Consider the following 24,000-nt stretch of genomic DNA (forward strand, 5'->3'; position numbering starts at 1 on the left):
AAAGTGGAAATTGTGGGAACGGTGCATGCAGAAGAATGTTTTTGAGGAGGAAGGAGGTTTAAGAGAATGCAAGAATTGAATAATTTATGTAATATTGCTTAGATTATACATCACATACACTTGTATATCCTATAATGTTTACAAATGTGAACTTGTTAATATGGTTTGATTGCTTTCATACAAATCTAAGATTGTCTGCATCACAAACGATAATGAAGATGTTTATATTACAAAAAAAAAAAAAAAGGCATGAAGCAAAGGAGATTGATTCAGGTTAAGCCACCTGTAGTGGTCTTTATAATAGAAACAAAACACGATTCAGCAGTCAGACTTTGTGTAGTCGTGCACACAGGGCTTTAATGGAATTAAAAAGCCAGCAGGCCACAAAACTGAAATTGAATTGGAATAGGAGAATAGGATAAGCATTTACAGTTGAAGACTGGAAGGAAGAATGTCTAGCACGAGATACATCACAAAATCTAGGAGATTTAGATATTTGCATAGGAATGCGTACATGGGTAACTAAGCTGTCATGAGAATGAAGAAAGGAGATTCTGATGATAAGGATGACTGCAATTAGGTATACAGAGAACTGAGTCAGTGCTCTGTGCTGGATGTAATCGGAACAGAAGAAAAGTCATGGGAACTTGAGAATGTTTGGAATTACAACAGAAACTACAAGCTATCATTAGTAAAATACTAAGAAAGGAACTAGATTTTGGCATGGATTTATTCTTATTGTGTTGGTGTAAAGTGACACAGCAGAAATGCACAAGGGCCTTGGTCTGGTGTCTCTGTAAAAAGTAATTACAGGAAGTGGAAGAGTAAAGGTAAATCAGCAGTAGTTGAAGTAATGATGATATGGAAGAAATTAAGTATGTGAAATTGAGGGAGGAGAGAAGTAAGACAGGAAACTTTCCGATAAATGAAACTAGTGAAATCATAGTTGTATGCAGGCATTGTACAAGGGAAGGGAAAAGAAATGACCATGCCCCATCATGAACAGGACTCGCGTAAAGATAACATGCTGGTCCCAGATAAAAAAATGATTCATGATTATTGCACAATAAACGCACGCATATTTATATTGTAATATGCCTTTTTCCTGGGTAGTGGCTGAAACCTGTCTTGTACCAATCCACTTACTGTGATAGCAAGCATACATACATAAAGTTTCATAGTTTCATAGTATAGTACTAGGCTATCTGCCCTGGGGCATTTGTAAGCCTAGCCATAGTGATGTGGCTTTTGCCACCCCATGAAATGGTACAAAAATGTACAGATAAAATCTAGAATACTGTACCTCTGTCTAGTAGTGACACAGTGAAGGTCCCCTTATATAATAGAATTAGTTTACTGTGCCTCTGTCTAGCAGTGATACAGATGTGACCCCTGGGGTAAACTTACGATCTCCCATCCACTCATCAAGATTTCTCTTGAAGAGATTCAGTGAGGGGCTCTGCCTAATACGAACTGGGATTCTGTTCCAAAGCATGGGAAGCCTCTGGGTTATGAATCTATCCCTCCAGCATGTCCTATTCATACTTGTGCCGAGGTTTAAGTCTTTAGCTCGTGGTCCTGATGGATTTGGATTTTTTGAGGTGGAGCATGTCCATCAGATCCTGATTGGACATGGCCTTGTATGTCAGGCAGAGATCACCTCTGAGCAGGCGGTATGCTACTGAATAGAGCTGAAGTTTCTTTAGTCTGGCAGAATAAGACATATGTTGGAGACCCTTGATCCTTTTGGTGAGGTACTTTTGTGGTCTCTCCAGCTGTTGCAAGTGCCGGTTGAGGTACATACCAAATGGGGCATTGTACTCAATCATGGATCTGATGAGGGAGGAATATAGGGGTACAATGACATCCTTGGATCTGGATGTGAAACCCTTCATGATGAGGTGTGCAAGGTAGAATGTTTTTCTAACCACTTTGGCAACGTGGGTGTCAAATGAGAGGTCGCTGTCTACTTAGGTCCCTAGGTCTCTGATTACTTTTTCCTTACTCATTGGGTTGCTGTCTATGTGATAATTTGTGGGTACTTTGTTTTTTCCAAAAGGGATAACTATACATTTTTTGGCATTTAGTTTAAGGCCATGACTACGGCACCAGTTGTCCGTTTCAGTGAGGCCGTTTTGTAGGATGTGTGTATCTGCTGGTGTATTGACTATGGCACCTAGTTTGCAGTCATCTGCGAACTTTGTCAGCCACAGCCCTCCCATGTTTGCTTTAACATCTGAGAAATAAATGCCGAACAAGAGGGGTCCCAGGACAGATCCCTGTGGGACACCACTTGTGACTGGCTTTGAGTCTGACATTGCTCCAGCGATTTTAACTTTATGGGTTCTGTCCTTTAGCCAGTTTGCAACCCATCTAGTGACATAAGGGTTTACTTTTAAGCTGTTTAGCTTATCTATGATGCCTGAGTGGGGTATTGTGTCGAAGGCCTTAGCCAAGTCCAGGTATGCTGTATGGACTGCTTTGCCCTCATCAATGGCTCTAGTGACTGTTTCGAAAAAGTCAACCAGGTTTAAAAAGCAGGATCTGCCCTTTACAAAGCTGAACTGGGTGGGGTCAAGCGTCTGTAGGTCCCCCCTATGTCTCTGAGTTCCATAATGATTCTTTCCATAGCTTTGCAGACCAGGCTAGTCAAGCTTATGGGGCGGTAGTTTCCAGGGTCTGTAGAGGCACGCCCCTTGTGGAGTGGGACCACTGTTGCTGTATGCCAATGTTCAGGTACATATCCCGAAGTAAGGCTAAAGTTAAATAGCATTTTTATGTGTGGGTTTAGCTCCCCTTGGAGTTCACGTAACATGCACACCGGGATACCGTCGGGTCCCATTGATGCTGTGTTTTTTGCTTTGTTTAGGGCGGTTCTCACTTGGACATCTGAGATGACAGGGAGATTACATTCAGCTGGGATAAGTATTTCTTCTTTTGGGGGTGAAGGAGGCGAGAAATTTGCACTGAACCTATCAGCCAGAATGTTAGCAATATCTGTGGGTTCAGTGTATTTTTTGTTGTTGTGAACCAACTCTGAGCATATCTGAGGGTTTCCGCCCAGGTTTCTAACATAGCTGAAGAAGGCTTTGTGGTTATCTTTAGTGTCCTTAGCGATTTTTCTCTCAAAGTTTGCCTTGGATGTTTTTATGAGAGAACGTAGTTTTCTGCTAATGTTGATCAGAGATGTCTTCCCTTCATGGGATTTCGCTCTGACGTGCAGTAGCTTCCTTCTTTTGTTATACAATTTGTTTATGGCTGAGGTCCACCAGACAGGACGCTTACATTTGGTGGAGTGGGACTTGGATTTGTTTGGGATTGCATGATCCATGCATTCTTGGAGATGTCCATAGAAAGCATTTGTGAAGGATTCGGCATTGTGGGATGTGGTATCCACTGGCACAGTGGGCTTAAAGGATACCATCTCAGTCTTAAGTTGAGTGAAGTCTGCTTTTGAGAAGTTTTTCACTGTGGTCTTTTGTGCTGGGGGTGGAGGTGGGATATGTATATCCAGGGTGATTAGTTTGTGGTCAGATCTCACTAGTGAGGGGTATACTTCTGGTGTGGAGCATTTTGTCCCATGTTTGTGATGCCCAAAGGTTCCTGGAGTTCATAAACTCAAATGCTATGGAACAACTAGTCACCATTCCCACAAGAGGAGAAAATATACTAGACCTGATCATCACAAACATGGGGACAAAATGCTCCACACCAGAAGTATATCCCTCATTGGTGAGATCAGACCATAAATTAATCTCACTGGAGATCCACATCCCGCCCCCAACCCCAGCAAAAAAGACCACAGTGAAGAACTTCTCAAAAGCAAACTTCACACTTCTTAAGACTGGAGTGGTATTCTTCAAGGCCCCCGAGCCAGTGGAAACCACAACCCACGCTGCTGAAACCCTTACAAATGCCTTCTACGAGCACCTCCAGGAATGTATGGATCAAGCAATCCCTAATAAAAATCAAGACCCTTTCCACCAAAGGCAGGCGCCCGGTCTGGTGGACCCCAGCCATAAACAAACTCTATAACAAGAGGAGAAAGCTACTACATGACAGAGCAAAATCCCTAAAAGGGAAGGCATCTGTGATCAATACTAGCAAAAAACTACGATCACTCATAAAATCATCCAAGGCCAACTTTGAGAGAAAAATCGCTAAAGACACAAAAGACAATCATAAGGCCTTCTTTAGCTATGTTAGAAACCTGGGTGGAAACTCCCAGATATGCTCAGAATTAGTCCAAAATGATACAAAAATCACTGAACCCACAGACATTGCCAACATACTGGCAGACAGGTTCAGTGCTAATTTCTCCCCTCCCTCCCCCCCAAAAGGAGAAATATCTATCCCACCATAGTCTAGCCTCCCAAACATCTCAGATGCCCAGGTGAGAGCTGCTCTCTCTAAAGCAAAAAACACAGCATCAATGGGACCGGACGGTGTCCCCGGCTGTGTGCTACACGAACTCAATGAGGAACTAAACCCACACATATAAGGCTGCTGTTTAATCTTAGCCTTACTACAGGATACGTACCCAAAGAATGGTGTACGGCAACTGTGGTCCCACTCCACAAAGGCGGTGCTTCTACGGACCCTGAAATTACCCCATAAGCTTGACAAGCCTTGTCTGCAAAGCTATGGAGAGGATCATAATGGAACTCATAAATAAAGACATTGGGGACCTACAGACACTGGATCCTACCCAATTTGGCTTTGTCAAGGGCAGATCCTGCCTCTTGAACTTGGTCGACTTTTTCGAAACAGTCACTAAGGCCATTGATGAGGGTAAGGCAGTTCACACAGCCTATCTTGACCTAGCAAAGCGTTCACACAATACCCCACTCGGGCATCATAGAAAAGCTCACCAGCTTAGATGTAAACCCATATGTCACAAGATGGGTTGCAAACTGGCTCAAGGACAGAACCCACAGGGTTAGAGTTGTTGGTGCCATGTCAGACTCTAAGCCGGTCACGAGTGGTGTCCCACAGGGCTCAGTCCTGGGCCCCCTCTTGTTCGGCATTTATTTTTCTGAAGTGCAGGCAAGCATAGGGGGATTGTGGCTGACAAAATTTGCAGATGACTGCAAACTGGGCACCATAATTGACACTCCATCAGACACAGACATCCTCCAGAGAGGTCTCATAGAAATGGATAACTGGTGCCAGAGCCATGGCCTTAAGTTAAATGCCAAAAAATGTATAGTCATACCCTTTGGGAAAAACAAGGTAACCCCTAATTACCACAAAGGTGGTAATCCATTAAACACGGAAGACGTTATCAGGGACCTGGGGACCCAAGTTGATAGTAACCTCTCTTTTGACACTCACATTGCCAAAGTGGTTAGGAAGACCTTCTACATTGCCCACCTGATCATGAAGGGATTCACATCCAGATCAGGAGAGGTCATTGTACCCCTGTACTCTTCACTTATCAGACCAATGATTGAGTACAATGCCCCATTCGGAGTGTACCTTACCCGACACCTGCAGCAGTTGGAAAGACCCCAAAAGTTCCTCACCAAAAGGATAAAGGGGCTCAAACATATGTCATATGCTGCCCAACTGAAGAAACTCCAGCTCTATTCAGTCGCATACCATCTGCTCAGAGGTGATCTGTGCCTGACATACAAGGCCATGTCCAACCCGGAATTAATGGACATGCTCCACCTCAAAAAATCCAAATTCACCAGAGCCACGAGAGCAAGAGACTTAAACCTCAACACGGATATAAATAGGACATGCTGGAGGGACATAATCATCACCCAGAGACTCCCTACACTATGGAACAGAGTCCCAGTCCATGTGAGGCAGAGCCCCTCACTGACTCTGTTCAAGAGAAATCTTGACGAGTGGATGGGAGATCGTAGGTTTACCCCGGGAATCATCTCTGTGTCACTGCTGGACAGAGGCACAGCAAACTAATGGGTATAGTATTCTCATCCTAAGGGGTGGTGAAAGCCACACACACTGGCTAGGCTTATAAATGCCCTAGGGGGCAGATAGCCTAGTATGAACCTATGATCAGGTCTAGTATATTATCTCCCCTAGTGGGAGAAGTGACTAGTTGTTCCAGTGCATTTGAATTTATGAATTCCAGGAACCTTTGGGCTAGGGTATTAGGGCTAGAATAATGTACCCAATCTAGGTTTGGGTAGTTGAAGTCTCCCAGTATGATGGTATTTTGTGATGTATTCATATCCTCCAATGTCTTCAGGAAGGCTGAGTGGGGTTCTTGAGATTGGGAGGGTGGTCTGTAACATGCTATCAGTTGTATAGCAGTTTTGCCTATGGTTAGTGGCAGATAGCCTAGTATGAACCTATGATCAGGTCTAGTATATTATCTCCCCTAGTGGGAGAAGTGACTAGTTGTTCCAGTGCATTTGAATTTATGAATTCCAGGAACCTTTGGGCTAGGGTATTAGGGCTAGAATAATGTACCCAATCTAGGTTTGGGTAGTTGAAGTCTCCCAGTATGATGGTATTTTGTGATGTATTCATATCCTCCAATGTCTTCAGGAAGGCTGAGTGGGGTTCTTGAGATTGGGAGGGTGGTCTGTAACATGCTATCAGTTGTATAGCAGTTTTGCCTATGGTTAGTTGCACCTGTATGGTCTCTGATGCTTCATGTGTTGCTACTAACCTGGAGGTGTGGGTGTCCTTTATGAATATGGACACTCCCCCTCCCTTTGTGGTTCGGCCCGGGTTTTGGGGCCGAAAAGCATGATACGAGGTATAGCCTGGTAGTGCTGGGGTGCTCTCGGGAGCCTTGAACCAGGTTTCAGTTACTGCACAGACGTCAATATTCTCCATGCTGAGGAGTGCATCAAGTGCCTGCATCTTTAGATTTAGACTTCTGGCGTTGAGCAGCATTACCCTTAGTTTTTTTCCATTTTTGTTTTCTAAGGAGGTGGGTTTGTCTTTCAAGCCTTGCCTAAAAAAGGCACTATGGGGGTGGCAAGAGCCTTAGCCAATATCCGGAAGCCCAGTGGTGACAGGTGTAAGCCATCCCTTGCGAAGCAGCGTGGCTTGTCCAACATATCATCCCAGGCAGACAGACATTGGATCCCCTTAGAATGACACCAGTACTTGAGCCAATTGTTAAAGCTGATCATCTTGTCTTTGTATTGTGGTATCATTCTTGGTGAGGGCAAGATGCTGCTCAGGGTCAGGGTCATACCAGCCTGGGCTACATAATCGGAGAGCTCCTCTATGTCTCTTTTCATGTAGTCCAGGGAGGTACGTCTCAGGTCATTCACACCAGCATGGACAATGACGGAGTCATATTTGTACTTGCTTTGGAGTGATCGGAGTGCGTGTGTTATGTGGCGGATCCTAGCTCCCGATAGACAGCTCACAGTCACCTTCTCCTTGTTCAGCCTGGTCAGTGGGACATCAGTGTGTCTGACTATGGAGTCACCTATTACTAGTGTATCAGGCAAGGTGTTTGGCCTTAAGGGCTGCGATTGGTTGACACACTGATTTATGGAAGTATGTGTTGCATGTGTTTTGTTTTGAGGTGGTGGATTTTTGGATGTCTGCTTTGGGAGCCTCTGTTGTTTTGGTAAGTTTTTTATTAGAGCCTCCGAGTATGTCTTTGTGTTTTTATGTGTTTGTTTGCAGTTGTGGTAGGTCTATGTGGGACTGGGATTGTTGTGTGTGTGATTGCCATCTCCTCCTGTCTGGTCATGCCAGCCCTGAGTTGAGAGAGTTCAGCCTCCAGTTTGGCTATATAGTTGCATCTCTCACATGTAATTGTGTTTGTTGGGACGAGGAGAGGGTTGTCTGTGTACATGAGACAATTGTAGCATTGTCTCAAGATGCCCAGATTGACCAGCTGAACTGGAGACAACGCCAGTAATCTACCACTCGACATGCTAGAACAGTATAAGGGAGTGGTATACCTTTAAGGGAAGTTGGTATTCACAGGGGTGGTAAGTAGATGTAGTGCTTTACTTGGTACGAGAGTGCTTACTTAGTAGAGAAGTATTGAGAACAAGTGCTAGGCTTATAATACAGTGAGTATTCTGGTTATACTAAGAGTAGAGCTTCCTTAAGGGAAAATTTGAAGAGCAGACTTGGCGGAGTCAGAAAAAGTTTAACCTTGTTTAACTGGCGCTGCGCTATGAGCACGACTGCGCAAAGCCGTGCAAACGCGGATTTTAAACAGTGAACTACAAAAGAGCTAGGAATGGTCCCAAACAACCAGTTACTACAGCTTCTTGTGCTGAGGTCACTTCCCCCAAGGACAGGTAGGCTGCTCAAGGCTCCCCACTCCCACTAGTGAGCAAAGAAACTTCCTTCTATCCAAGTAAGGTAATGGACAACACAGGAACTACACCACAGCCCAGAATACAGCAATGCCTGTAAACTGGTCTAAGCTAGTCGAGGAAGGCAGGAAAACAAGGATTATTTTTTTGTTTTTTTGGTAGAAACACACAGAAAATGCAGAGACAGTGATAAATTAGTTACACAGGCTAGCACACTTTAGTGGGTAGCCTCCACAGTTAAATTAAACAAACAAACAAGCAAACTTTCGATCAAATTCGACTAAATGTAACTTTAAGTGCAGATTTTAAAATAAATGCAGCAATCAGTTAAAAAACAGTTCAGGCTAGTTCAAAGTAAGCTACAGAAGCTATTTCCAGTGGAAAAAAAGCAGAGAGACTTAAATCCAGAAGGTAAAGTAATGCATAAATTGTTATAAAGAGCAGGCAGAACTAGTCTTGTTACAAATAGGGTTGTTCTAAAAGATAATTTAGTCAAAAGAAACTGAAGAAGGGCAATAATGGTAACATTTTTATTAAATTGATAAGGTGGTTACTCATGCTTTATACATTTCTGGAAACTGGTAATTATTTATATGGGAAATGTGTAATGAAAATATATTTTAAACACTGTGTTGCTGACTGACTTTTTATGTTGTATAATATGATAAATGGTTCTGAGTTAATGTGCAATTAACTATTGTATTATGTTAAAAGTGCCCCATCCACAAAAGACTGGACCAATATGTTGTACATTGATTGGTCTGGTTGAGAATAAAGTTTGTTTTTGCTAAAAAAAAAAAAATAAAAAAATAAATACATTAATGTATGCCACCCTTGTTGGTATGGATGTAGTCCAGGGAGGACTTTTCTCCAGAGAAGGGGTTATCTCTGATAAGGTTCCCCTTTCATGTGAAACAGCACTCTTCCCTAAGCCTATTCAAATGGAGTTTGGACCACTGGCTGGGAAGTTGCAGATTCACCCCTGGCTTGTTGCCCCTGGCCTTATGGATAGGGGCAGTTTGTAGATGCCCTAAAGTACAACCATATATGAAAGCTTTTCTAGCCTGTGGGTATTGATGATTGGGAATATTGGGGCACAAAAGACTTTGCTTAAAAAGGCTCTAGGGCGTTTAGCCTAATAACCACCTATGATCCTAATAAGATGGCACCTTCCTTCTCCGTGGTTTCTAGTAATGACCTAAATAGCTGCACCACAATTTTGTGGTGGAGAAAGTGGTTACTATGAACATACGTACATTTTTCTGGGTGTCTGTTAAATTATCTGCATAGGTTTAATGTCACCTACGTGACCCACATTGTAGAAAAAAATAAACAGAGAAGTTCTCAATGATTTTCACAAAAAATAATTGACTATCAAAAAGACAGTACATGTATAGTATTGTTTGTTTGTCTTTTCGGCTTTTCCCGGTTAGGGGTCGCCACAGCTGAACTCCGGTCCGCTAATGATTGGCAGCAGATTTTTATGGTGCCGAGTTTCCAGCCCAACCTTCAGCGAAGGCACGCCCATTCACACATGTCTTTCGAACGCCACTCGACCGCGGGGAGGATATGCAGACTCCACACAGAAGGCACTCCAGCTGAGAATCGAACAGGAGAACCTCTTGCTGTGAGGCAACAATGCTACCCCTGCACCACCGCGGCGTAGTACATTTATAGTATGTGTGACTAAAAAAAAAAAAAATGTGCGACTTAAAAAAAAAAAAAAAAAAAAAAAAAAACTTCCTGTGTAGCAAAATAGCCCAGGGCTTGATCTTTACGCTTTTCCTTCATGTATACAAATTCCATGGTGATCCAACTGCGGGGGGAAGTCAGCAAATCCGCAGTCTTAGTTAATTCAAATTAACACAATTTGTTATTGAAATAAGGTGCACAGTCGCACAGCTGGTCAGTAAAATAGGTATTCAGTGTATTTGCATTGATCTTTCATACTTTGTTAAAAGTGTCATTGGTAAAATTAAATTACTTTGCTTTTATTGCATTTATAGTAGCAGTACAAGTTCCTGGTTGTGCTTTGAAGCTGCATATTATAACATCCAAAGTCATAGTAAAAGTACATTTTGGTTAATATTTCTTTAGGTAGTTAAACAAGAAAACTAGAAATTACCAGATTGATACAACCAATCCCAGTTTGTCTGGGAGTCGCAAACTTTTCCATGATATGACTGTCATAATACATGGGTTCCCTTTCTGTATTTCAGGAGAATATTGATAAATTATGATCAAACATGCAGTGTATACAGGCACCAGTCTCCTATTTTCTATTTTTTTCTACAATTCTTTTGTCATGTCATTTGAATCTGACTAAAGGTTAAAGGGTTTAAGATGTTCTTCCATTTAAACAGGAAGGGGACTCAGTAAAAGCCTGTTCCTGCTTTGAAAAGCAGGTGATGACCCTTCAGAGGTCGTGTATCTTGGGTAGGAGGTAAAAATACTGAACTTTTAGTTTTGTTACTATTTATTCCCCTTCTGGGTCTCAGAAATTTATTTTGTTCAGAAAATGTTCGTCTTTTTAAACTGACTAGTAGGATTATATAATTGCTGTCAAGAGAATTGAGCATAAATTGCATCTTATTCTCAGTGGCGTATCCTAATATCTGAGCCAAAATTTAAGTCTGGGTTTCCAGTATTCCAGGTAGTCACCTTTATCTGTACATTGGCTCAGCCTGTGGTATTTTGTGCATCTGTAAGGGACAATTTTTCTGGTCAGCATATGTGAAGCATCTGTAATGTCAAGGACAATTTAAACTGTGGGAGTGCAGTAGGCATAGTGAATCAGCTGCCTATTATCTGAAGTGCAAAACCCAGTAGTTCTAGTCCCAACACATTGGAAATTAGTGTGTTTCAGTTCCAGTAGCAGAAACTCACTGTTAAACTTTTTCATCATTTTTCTAGATGAATTTAATCATATGCACCTCTTGATGTGGGAGGCTACATCCCAACAGTGCTTCTGCTTTTTATATACACTAATTCCAGAATTACTGAACCTACAGAGGAGTATTCTGAGGCCCTGCTGTCTCAAAGTGAATAATTTTTACTTACCTTTTCAGTCTTTTGAGGATCATGGTTACTGTTCTCGATGTTTTAGCAGAAAACCAGGTTAATAGGAAAGGATTAGAAATGGTATACAGAAGGAGGGTAACAGCAGAGTTTACCAAATTGTGGGGTATCACTGTGGTATCTTCAGGGACTTACAGAATTGAGACACTTACATCAGATGCTAAAGACTTTCTGCTTTTCCCGGTTAGGGGTCGCCACAGCGGAACTCTGGTCCACTCATGATTGGCAGTGGATTTTACGGTGCCAAGTTGCCAGCCCGACGCCCAACCTTCAACGAAGGCATGCCCATTCACCTACCTGCTGTCTTTAATGTCACTCGACCGCATGGAGGACATGCAGACTCCACACAGAAGGCACTCCAGCCGAGAATCAAATGGGAGAACCTCTTGCTGTGAGGTGACGACGCTAACCACTGCACCACTGCTACTGGAAGATATATACAATTTTAAGTATGTCACAAACCTGTAACATATCTTATGCCATATGCTATTTCCAGAATCCAAGTTTTATAGTAAGGAATAAGTGACTGAAGGAGGTAGGGGCTTTTTGTGTGTACCTTAAGAATGGGATTAGGAGGTATATTTGAATATACCAACTTTATTGTGTAGAAGAAGATTGAATTCCTGGAGCGGGGACTTGAGCAGAATGTGAGGGAATTAACTTTGTTGAGACATGTCGAATTCTGATGTCTGTGTTCATCGCTAAGAAAGGAATAATGAAGTACAGGTCAAGGAACCTGTGTATCATGACAGTCATTTCATGGAACAGTTTGTGATCCTCTTAAAGCAGGAGCGGGAGGAACACTTCTGACGTTGTTTAGGAGGATTGTCTTTGTCCTGGGTAGAAAAGCCATTTGTGTGTGTGTGTGTGTGTGTGTGGGGATCATGGTTGAGCATGTTTGTAGGCAAGATGGGAGCATATAGTGGAGCTTTATCAATTTTGGAGGCAAGATGGGATTTCAGAATGTAAAGGTAAGAGAGTTTTTTTTAAATATTCTTTTTGTTGAACACCTTGAAACGTATATCATCATCACTCAAAATTGCTAAAACATTTTTCTTTCATGTTGCCTGCCCTTGTAGTATAATACTAATAAATGCAAAAGTGCATGTTATACAAGTATTTAACATATTATTCTTTGTATATGCATATTGCAACCTTTAGATTTCAACACCATATTATTAATTTGCACTTTTGTTTTCACCCATTCCCCATTCTCCTTTGGGAAAGACTGCCACCACCTTTTAACTGCAACCCCTGATGATGCATATCCTATTGTAAAACATGAGACATAAATTGTGACACCCACCCTGCTGCCTACAAGCTGACATAATGCACTTATAAACATCATAAGTATTATCATCTAGTGTACCTGTTGAATACTTCCTCCCATGTCTTCCTTCCTTACTTCTTCCCTACGTTTTTTATCCCCCTGGCCACCAATACATGCCTATATCCTCTTAGATTATTCATAGGTTCAGAGGAGGTTACTAGGCTAATGGCCCTAGGGCCTTTATAAGTGTAGCCATGTAATAACCCAAGTACCCTTATTGACCATAGATAATTAGATTCCACTTTATCCATGCTGCAGATATTTGTGGTATATCTACCCAACCATTACTACGAGTTCTGTTGTGCTTCTGATAAGATGAATATATATATCTCATTAGTTTCCAATGAATATTTTGGGATTGACAATTTGCAGCAACTGTTTGTTATAGAATTGCCATTCTTGAGTACCTCATTGACTTTCACTATTTCTGCTCTCGAACTAATCTGACTTTTCCAGCCTTTAGCTATTATGCATTTTACTAATCCTCCCAATTACAGTAACTGTACATTCTGCTGCTCTCTCCACACATCTTCCTCGCCACCTAACCCCAGAGTATAAATTTCCAACATTTTGGGAATCGCTTCTTATACTTTTTCTCATTCCTCTGTACAGCTGTTCAGTAAGTATGTATCTGTCTGACACTCCCAAAACATAAGTAGATTTCCTGCTTCCTTCTCTCCACATCTCCAACATTTAACCGGCCCACTTTCCAAGATCTCTGTAACAGAATGGAAGCTCTAAACCACCTGTGCAACCCTTTCTTATACTGATCACTTGTAATAGGTAGAGCTTTTAATTTAATGTACCTTCTCAACATTATGTTCCTCTTCTGATATAATTACACCCTCCACTATTCTCTGCCTCCTCCTAAATTTCTCCATCACCTGGCCATCTTTACACTTATCTAACTTTACATGTTATCTTTCCACATTTACATTCTAGTTGCAGAGCTCTTCCTTTGAGAATACTAATACAGCTCTCTCTTCTTTCTAAAATTATCACTTTATACCAGCCCTTAGTAACCAAACTTAACAGGCAATTTCAGTTGCACATATTGTAAGCATTCCCTTGCTTTCAGACTAAGAAAGGTAAGAAGAACTCTAGGAAAAGACTACCATTTAGTACAGGGTCACAGGAGAACTGAAGCCTGCTCTGTTATTCAGTGGACACAAAGCATATTAACTCATCTATACTAGGGCCTCAGGCTGTTTATAGTATTTGCATAGTGCTTATGTTCATCATATATCACTGTTGCAGTAGCCTTTAGTTATATGAGATGTATCCTGCCAAGGATGTAATAGCCAGCCAGTGTTTCAAAGCCTGAGAGTACCCCTACATCTGCATCCAGGCTGTTGTAGCTTGAGCTTCTTAGGGAGAAAACAGCTGTCTTAATGCCAGGTATCTTCAGTATATTATCATCACTTTGAAAGAACGCCTCCTGGGCTTCAGATGATTTGGGCAGATGCATCCTTTTTGGGAGCTCCTTTCACACATTTTTGTTTTTTGTTGAAATTCTACCCAGTCTCTTGCAGATTATCAGCATTTTGGATTACTTTTATTGTTCTGTCTAAACTGTCACTTGTCTGTGGTCTGGCAGTCTGTTTTTATAGTATTTAATGTTACTAACTGCTTTTCTGTTTCATTAGGGATGGCTTATATTTTGGAATGTGTAAATGTGTGTAGTGCTTGTGATCACTTTAGTGACAACTTACCTGGCTTCCAACAGACTTCTTCCAGCTCTGCTTACTAGAGAACAGGCTTCATTCATTGCAAAAACATGGATAAACCTACTGGTCCTTTGACTCCTTCTCCTGCTATACCTAAGAAAAAGAAAATTGGAAGACCGCCCTTGCCAGTATAGCAGGCTCAAGCAGTGTCTTAGATGCTGGTGAGTGACTCTGAAGTGCCTATTGGTTGTTCCTCAGGCCACTCGCAGGTTTCTCCTCAGCCCTCTGGTGTGGTCCCTTCAGCCGGACCAGGGTTAGCCACGTCCCTCTGAGGCTGTTCATATGTCCTTAGCAGTCATGGGAGTTTCAGTGGGCCCCCTGCATGGCCTGGTGATGAGGACGATTCCTCATGATGAGGTTCCATCCTTGAGCTGGTCCCCTTCTAGGGCTGTCCCTAGAAAAAAAGATTCAGATGTGTAAACATTTTTCTGATGTTGACAGACTTCATCTTGATAAGGATAAGTACTACTATGGCTAGGGATTTATTGCAGGGCTTGAAACTTCTAGAACAAGGTAACAGTGTTACTAAAAGACCTGGTGTTGTTTCCTCAGTGACTAGACTGCCATATCTGATGATGCTGACATGGATAGTACGTCTATATGTTCTTCCCATATCCCAGAAACTGCTTTTGAGGAAAGTGTTTCCTCTGTATGGGTTTTGTCCCATAGAAGGTTAAGCGAGTACCGTATTCTTTACATTTTGCTTCACTTAATGTCCTTCTGCAGAACGTCCAACCACATTTAAGTCCACTTAGTACAGTATGGATGTAAATGTGGTTGGACGTTGTGTGGAAGGATGTTAAGCAGTGCACACCTGTATATGTTCAAGTGGATGTTCCTCTTCCTAGTCTATTCCTTCTGTTTTGCAGTCTTGTAGGCTGTTTTTAGCCTGATTGTCAACCTTCAGTCCCTTAAAAGGCAAACAGGCTTTTAAAGGTCCTCTGTATTACAAGCATTTGTTTTCTCATCTCAGGTCTGACTCAGCAGCTGTTTCAATTTCTTCTTCAGCTGCAAGTAATAATTTGGCTAATGTTAATCCTTCTCCTTTAGACAAGGATGTAAAAGAATTTGGCAGGTTTTTGGAAGAGAATTATTTGTTTTTCAACTCTAGCCTTCAGAATTTTGAATTACCAGGCTCATATGTTAAAGTATATGTTGGCTTGTTTTGACAGCTTGAGGAACATTTCTGACATCCTTATTAAAGTGTCTATGTGTGCGGACTCTGTATTTAGAGCTGCAGCTACTTCTGTGATTAGACATTTTGCTTGTATATATATTGAGAAGTTTGCAGAGGATGTAGCATGTGATTTTCTTTTTTAATTCTTTGAATAAAGGTGCTTCGAATACATATTTTTAGGTGTTCAGTTTGATGAAAGAGGGAAATTAATTTAGGAGTCGCTAACATTTGTCAGCCCTCTTTTTCAAAAGTCTATAAAATCCTTGGGTCGTTTTTTGAAAAAGTAAAACAAAGCAACCCCAACAAGATTCTGGCAGGCAGAATTTTAAGATAAGTGGCAGGAAGGAGCAGACAAAAAGCAGGGAACCTTCCAAAAAATGGATAGTCAACTAGTTCAGAACAACTGGTTTTCAGTTTTCCCTTTTGGCATCAGATTGCATCAGACAAATGGGTTCTGAGAGTTATTTAGGAGTGTTACAGATGTCAGTAGGAAAGCTGTACTTTTCAGTTTATTTTGCCGTGGTTTTGTATGAAACTCCTATTCAGTGAAGGCCCAGGGAGAAAAGCCCTGTATATTGTACAATCAGTAAAAGAATCCTGAATGTTTAAACAAAAATTGGAGAATTACATATATAGTGTGACATTACGCATAAATGAGATTAAGCAAAAACAAGGGAGATGTTATATGCAGTGCATGAGTCCACATCTAACATATGTATCACTTACAAATAAGTCTGAGATGTTTTTACAGAGGAACAGATTACGAGCAGCAGTAAGTTCACTTTGTGGGAATACACAAGTCTCAGTATAGGCCCTTGGTGGATTAAATCAGTTTTTGTGAAAAATTTCTTTAGGAAGACATAAGAAGAAGAAAGATTTGATTGCGTGAGAGTATGAGAACATTATTGTAATGAGAAATCAGAAGTGAGGAAAGGAGTATTCCCACTAAACCTCCAAACTTGAGTTCCGTTTCGTTCAGTCTTAACCCAAATGTTTTCTTTGTGGATCATAGTGACAGTGCCTCCCAGAGCAGTGGGGAAAAGATTTTTATTCAAGATTTTTTTCTGGTGCCAAGAAGAGTACCTCCTGGAGACCAGTACTCAACCTGTCCTTTCTCAACCTGTTTGTGAAGGTACCAGATTTCAAGATGTTGAATTTTCAAAGTCTTTTACCTCTCATTCCTTGTTTGAGTTTTGTGGTAACACTAGGTTGGAAAGAAGCTTTCATCACATCCCCATTGCCACAGATTTCAGAGTTTTCCTAAGGGTTTCTGTGTGTGTATCCCATTATCAATTCTCTGCATTACCCTTTGGGTTATCTACAGCTCCAAGGGTATTTATAAAGTGTCTGCCACCTGTGATAGCTCATTGCAGACTGCATGGCATTCAAATCATTCAAGCCTGTCTTGGTACTTCGTAGGTGCAAAGCATTTAAAAACTCGATGGGACCACAGGCCATTGCAGGACACATACACGCATGCATGCCCCTAATGAAGGATTAGAGGATCTCATCACCATCACACCTACAGTATATCTTTGGGATGTGAGAACAAACCAGATTACCTGATCAAAACCCACAAAGCGGACACCCTTAATGAAGCTACCCATTTAGCTGTTACTGTTATTCTTTTTGTATTGTGCATGTAGATCTTTAAACAATATGCATGTTCAGAATGCAGTATGTATCTACTGAAATAATTTTTATATATAGAATGCACAGTTGTTTAGTTGCTTTGACCTGTTAGTTCTGTTTCTCACAGAAAGCTATACTGTAAACTATCCAGATTGCATTGTATGAATTTTTTTCTTTATATTATTTTGCAGGCAGTGAGCAAAACTGTTTTCATTTTTATTCTGGTTTAGCTTTTTGTCAGCTTTGTACATCCATAGTTTCAGTAATATCATATTTTATGCATTAATGAAATTTTGAAAATGGCTTGATTGTATATTCTAATCTGTAGGATGTCAAGTATGTCCAGACTGATGGTTATCGAGCTCCAGAGGCAGAACTACAGTACTTCCTTGCTCAGCTTGGGGCAGACACTGGAGTAGAATGTTCCTCAGCCATAGACCTTTGGAGTCTTGGAATCGTTTTGCTAGAAATGTTCTCAGGATATAAATTGAAGGACTTGACAAGATCTCAGGAATGGAAGGTAGGCTGATTTGATGGAACCATAGTGAAACAAGAAGCCCGCTAAAAAGTTGTCAAAAGCTTAATTTTCATAATTAAACTTTCATACTTGGCTCTTTCCCAAGTGTGATCTGGGTTTTTCTCTTTTCTCATTACAGGATATAGTCATTTGCACATTGTTTACAGAAAATGCAGTTGCCCATATTTGTGGATTGTGCCATCAAGTGATAATGTCCAAGGAGACATCCAGTCTTTCATTTCACAGCTGTTTTACTGCTGCTGATTGTATGGATCACTGTTGCAGTAGTATTCATGACGTATGAGTTATAGTTGAAAGCAATGTCCACCCAGCCCATCAGATTCCATCACCTCTGGAAATGCCATGGTATAGAAAGTCCAGCAGGTTGAGTAAGCGTGACCTACCCTTGACAAGTCCAAACTGAGACTGGTCCAGTGTTTGGATGTTCCCAGTGTCCTGGTTGATTAGTTTCATGATAAGCACTTTCGTGACTTTGCATGAGGCTGGTCAGACTTATGGGTCTGTAATTGCCTTGGTCTGTGGAAAGACCTTCCTTGTGCAGGGGAATGACTGTAGCTGTTCTTCTTTCACTAGGTACAAAATCAGTAAGGTGGCCAAGATTGAACAATGTTAGTAGGGATGTGCCCCGTGATGTTTAAGATGCATCCAGTGATATTGTCACGATCCACCGAGGCAGTATTTTTTGCTTTTTATAGCACTTTTTAGACAAGGTCTTGTGCAATAGCCAGAGGCGGGACAGTTTCAGATATAGCTTGAGGGACAGATGGAGGTGAGAGAGGGATGAAGTTTGAGCTAAATTGATCTGCCAGTAGATTTGCTACCTATATCTTTATCCACAGTGTTGGTAATATTGTTCACAGTCAGCTCAGCACATTGCTGCATTGTGCTTTTAATATTATAAACATAACTAAAAATGGCCATATGGTAGTCTTCAGCTTGGGTAGCTATTTTAGCCTCAGACTTCGCTTAGCTGGATGTTTTTAAGCTCTTGAGTTTTGTTTATTTCAGTGACAAGGGCTCTGACATTCTGGGAATTACTCTACTTACTTTTGGTCGAAGTTCTTTTTGTTTTATCATAAATTTTGTTGATGATATGATTCCACAGTGTGGGTTTGTTTTCTCAGTCTGAGGCCTACCCAGGACTGTTTCTGTGTTAACTTAGTATTTTTCCTCCAATTAGTAGTGCTTTGTACATAGCCTAGTATGAACCTATGAACCTATCTGCCCAAGGGCATTTATAAGCCTAGCCCATAGATATGTGGCTTTCGCCACCCCTTTAGTTTGAATAAAACTATGCCTATTATTTTGCTGTGCCTCTGTCAAGCAGTGACACTGAAGTAATCCCTGGGGTATATCTGCGATCTCCCATCCATTGGTCAAGATTCCTCTTGAACAAGGCCAGCGAGGTGCTCTGCCTCACGTGTACCGGGATTTTGTTCCACAGCATAGGGAGTCTCTGGGTGATGAATCTGTCCCTCCAGCACGTCCTATTAATAACAGTGTCAAGGTTTAAGTCTCCCGCCCTTGTGGTTCTGAGGGATCTAGATTTTCTGAGGTGAAGCATATCCATCAAATCTGGGTTTTACATGGCCTTATATGTCAGGCACAGGTCACCTCTGAGCAAGCGGTATGAGACTGAATAGAGCTGGAGTTCTTTCAGTAAGACATATTTTTGAGACCCTTTATCCTCTTGGTGAGAAACTTTTGGGGCCTTTCCAGCTGCTGCAGGTGTCGGGCCAGATACATTCCGAATGGGGCATTGTACTCAATCATAGGTCTAATGAGTGATGAGTACAGGGGGACGATGACCTCCCTTGATCTAGATGTGAATCCCTTCATGATCAGGTGGGCAATGTAGAAGGTTTTCCTGACTACTTTAGCAACATGAGTGTCAAATGAAAGGCTAGTGTCAACCTGGGTCCCCAGGTCCCTGATGACTTCTTCTGTGCTCAGTGGATTGCCACCTATATGGTAGCTAGGGGTAACCTTGTTTTTCCCGAAGGGTATGACTGTGCATTTCTTGGCGTTTAACTTTAGGCCATGGCTCTGGCACCAGTTATCAGATCTGTGAGGCCCTTCTGAAGGATATCTGTGTCAGAAGTGTTTTCAACTATGGCGCCCAGTTTGCAGTCATCTGCAAACTTTGTCAGCCATAACCCTCCTGTGTTTGCTTGTACTTCAGAAAAGTAGATGCCGAACAACAGTGGACCCAGGACTGAGCCCTGTGGGACACCACTTGTGACAAGCTTTGAGTCTGACATGGCTCCAGCAACTCTGACCCTGTGGGTTCTGTCACTTAGCCAGTTTGCAACCCATCTTGTGATGTATGGGTTTACATTCAAGCTGATGAGTTTTTCGATGATACCTGAGTGGGGTATTGTGTCGAAGGCCTTTGCCAGGTCGAGGTAGGCTGTGTGGACTGCCTTTCCCTCATCAATGGCCTTGGTGACTGTTTCGAAAAAGTCAACCAAGTTTAAAAGGCATGATCTGCCTTTGACAAAGCCAAACTGGGTTGGATCCAAAGTCTGCAAGTTCCCTATGTCTTTATTTATGAGTTCCATTCTGATCCTCTCCATGGCTTTGCAGATAAGGCTTGTCAAGCTAATGGGACAGTAATTTCCAGGGTCGGTGGAGGCACCGCCCTTGTGAAGTGGGACCACAGTCGCGGCGCCACTCCTTGGGTACGTATCCTGAGGTGATGCTAAGATTAAACAGCTGTCCTAACTGCGGGTTTAATTCCTCATTGAGTTCGTGGAGCACACAGCCGGGCCACCATCCGCTCCCATGGGTGCTCTGTTTTCTGCCTTGGAGAGCGCAGTTCTCACCTGGGCATTGGAGATGTTTGGGGGCTACAATCCTCTGGTATAGATATCTCTCCTTTTGGGGGGGGGAGAAGTTTGCACTGAACCTGTCAGCCAGTATGTTGGCAATGTGTGTAGGTTCAGTAATCTTCACATCATTTTAGACTAATTCTGAGCATATCTGGGAGTTTCCTCCTAGGTTTCTAACATAGCTAAAGAAGGCCTTATGATTGTCTTTTGTGTCCTTGGCGATTTTTCTCTCAAAATTAGCCTTGGATGATTTTATGAGAGCTCTTAGTTTTTTACTTATAATGATCAAAGGTGTCTTACCTTTCAAGGATTTTGCTCTATCTTGTAGTAGCTTCCTCCTTTTGTTGTAGAGCTTGTTTATGGCTGAGGTCCACCAGACTGGACGCTTGCCTTTGGTACAAAGAGTCTTAGTTTTGTTTGGGATTGCCTGATCCATGCAGTCCTGTAGGTGCTGGTAGAAGGCATTTGTAAGTGATTCAGCAGTTTGAGTAATGTTTACCACTGGCTCAGGGGCCTTAAAGGAGACCACACTAGTTTTTAGAAGTGTGAAGTCGGCTTTTGAGAAGTTTTTCACTGTGGTCTTTTTTATTTCAGGTGGGGGCGGGATGAGGACCTCCAGCGAGATTAGTTTATGATCTGATCTCACCAGTGAGGGGTATACTTCCGGTGTTGAACATTGTGATCCCATGTTTGTGATGATGAGATCAAGTATGTTTTCTCCTCTTGTGGGGATGGTGACTAGTTGGTCCATGGCATTTGAATTTATGAACTCCAGGAACCTATGGGCTAGAGAGTTTGGGCTTGAGTAGTGTTCCCAGTCTATATTAGGGTAGTTGAAGTCACCTAGTATGATGGTGTTTGGAGATACATTTATCCCCTCCAGTGTTTTCAGGAAGGCCATGTGAGGTTCCTGAGTTTAAGAGGGTGGCCTGTAACATGCTACAAATTGCAGAGCAGTCTTGCCTATGGTTAATTGCACCTGGATGATCTCTGATGCATCGTGCGTTGCCACCAACCTTGAGGTGTGGGTGTCCTTTATGAATATGGACACCCCCCCTCCTTTTTTGGTGTTGTCCGGATTTTGGGGCTGGAACGCATGATATGAGATGAAACCTGATAGTGCTGGGGTGCTCTCAGGAGCCTTGAACCAGGTTTCTGTCACAGCACAGACATCGATGTTCTCCATACTGAGAAGGGCCTCGAGTGCGTGCATCTTGAGGTTGAGATTTCTGGCATTGAGCAGCATTACCCTTAGTTTTTTTCCTTTTTTGTGTTCTAGGGTGGTAGGTTTAGAATTTGAGCCTTGCCTAAAAATGGCACTATGGGGGTGGCAAGAGCCTTTGCCAGTATCCGGAAGCCCAAGGGTGACAGGTGCAAGCCGTCCCTTGCGAAGCAGCGTGGCTTGTCCAGTATGTCATCCCAGGCAGACAGACATTGGATCCCCTTTGAATGACACCAGAATTTAAGCCAATTATTAAAGCTGATCATGTTATCACTGTATTGTGGCATCATTCTAGGTGAAGGTAGGATACTGCTCAAGGTCAGGGTCATACCTGCTTGGGCTACATAATCAGAGAGCTCCTCAATGTCTCTTTTCATGTAGTCCAAGGAGGTACGTCTCAGGTCGTTGACACCAGCGTGGACAATGACTGAGTCATACTTGTACCTGCTGTTGAGAGACCTGAGTGCTTGCGTTATGTGGCGGATTCTAGCGCCTGACAGGCAGCTTACTGTGACCTTCTCCTTACTCAGTCTGGTGAGCGGGACGTCAGTGTGTCTGACTATGGAGTCCCCAATGACGAGTGTGTCTGGCATTGTGTTTGGCCTTAAGGGCTGTGACTGTTTGACACACTGACTGTGTGGTCTGTGTGTTGCATGTGTTTGGTCCTGAGGTGGTAGTTGTTTGGGTGTCTGCTTTGGTGGCCTCTGCTGTTTTGGTAGATTTTTGATCAGAGACTCCGAGTATGTCTTTGTGTGATTATGTGTATGATTTGAAGTTGTGATGGTACTATGTGTGACTGGGTATGTAGTGTGTGTGGTTTCCTTCTTGCTTTACTGTAGCTTTAAGCTTTAGAAAATGTCAGAAATGTAGACATAAAATCCCCACCACAGGATCCTCACCTTCTGGGTATTGTATGCTTCGGTCCTGAACATCACAATTTTACGAAATCTGTTCTTTTGGTCATTGATACTTGATAGAGAGGAAGAACAGGTTAAACATTAAATGCCCTCTCCCTGCCATAACAGGAGACTTGGCCAGTTCTACTTGTACTCTTTTCCAGCAACCAAAAGGAGATGAGAAACAAACCTTTAAACTTCCTAAAAAGAGATGGAGATAAAGATTCTGATAAAGTTAGAGGGGGAGAAAAAAATAAAAAGGAAGAGATGTGCACACTGTCCAACTTTATCTTCTTTGGCTCTAACGGTTATTAAAACAACTATGTCATCACCATCACAGACTCCACTATGATTAGATCTGGCTCACTCTTATCTTTCGGTGTCAGCTACCATCAGGATCAAGTCAGTTACCATTCATGACTGTCACTAAAAAAGGTATCAACACCAAGTTCACAGTCTTCTGAGAGAAGCTGTTAAGAATTGTAAGCTCAAGACACCCTTCTCTGTCTGTTAGGTCAAGAGTGTAGTGGAATTTGACAAGGAATGCATGATGAAAACATTTGTGAAGGCTGAAATAGATGTATCTGATGTTGTTTTCATTCATTCCTCAACTGATGTCACAGATTCAACTTGGCCGCTTCTACCAGATCCTTGTATCCTAAACTCTCAAGCTGCTCCTTTTACCCAAACTGCCATGCCTGCCTAACATACCTACGATCTCATTTGCTGCCCCATCGCTACAGACAAAAATCCTTTTGCTCTCAAGCTGTTGGTGAAATTCTTCGTTAAATAATGAGTTCTTGGTTAAATTTTTTTTATTCCCTGTTATTCTGTTTACTAATTCCTTTGTGTCACGTTCCTCCCTTTTACAGTAAATTTCTCTTTACAGTAATTTTCCTTCACTGGTCTTCCTTTTCAGTTGTTACCAATAATTCATTGTATCTCAATAGGTACCATTGCTGGTATTTTGCTATCTTTCTTCTATTTTCTACCCCTTTTTTAGGATAATTCTTGCCTACTTTTGTTGGTGGTAGTTCTTAATTTGAAAAAAAAAAAAATAAGTACTACTTTGTTATTGTTTTCCATGGTCTTGCTTTCCTGGGTACGCCAGCATGGCCGATGATTCAAAAAAATGCATCACCTGTGGGCATAAAATGCCTAACTCAGATGCTCACAGTGAATGCGTATACTGCTTGGGCCCTGCCTGTTTACATGCAGATTGCTCCATATGTGGTGGCTTCAACTCCAGGGCACTCACAGACAGAATAAACTTGAATTGAAGAGCCTTCTCCCTTT

General features: G+C 42.0%; 1 protein-coding gene across 4 annotated transcripts in view; it reads left to right on the top strand.

Annotated features, from left to right (window-relative positions):
- Positions 1-24,000, top strand: part of UHMK1 (U2AF homology motif kinase 1) — a 512,108-nt gene that overhangs the window by 89,294 nt on the left and 398,814 nt on the right. For 3 of the 4 annotated variants that reach the window (XM_044085882.1, XM_044085883.1, XM_044085885.1), the window contains exon 3: positions 17,546-17,737. The exons of the other annotated variant lie outside the window; for it this stretch is intronic. In XM_044085882.1, coding sequence (XP_043941817.1) covers positions 17,546-17,737 — 192 coding nt within the window. The remainder of the gene's footprint in view (positions 1-17,545; positions 17,738-24,000) is intronic. 4 annotated transcript variants of the gene reach the window in all.

The sequence above is a fragment of the Protopterus annectens genome, chromosome 10.part0, assembly GCF_019279795.1.
Source record: "Protopterus annectens isolate FY-2018-M chromosome 10.part0, PAN1.0, whole genome shotgun sequence".
Lineage (NCBI taxonomy): Eukaryota > Metazoa > Chordata > Ceratodontiformes > Protopteridae > Protopterus > Protopterus annectens.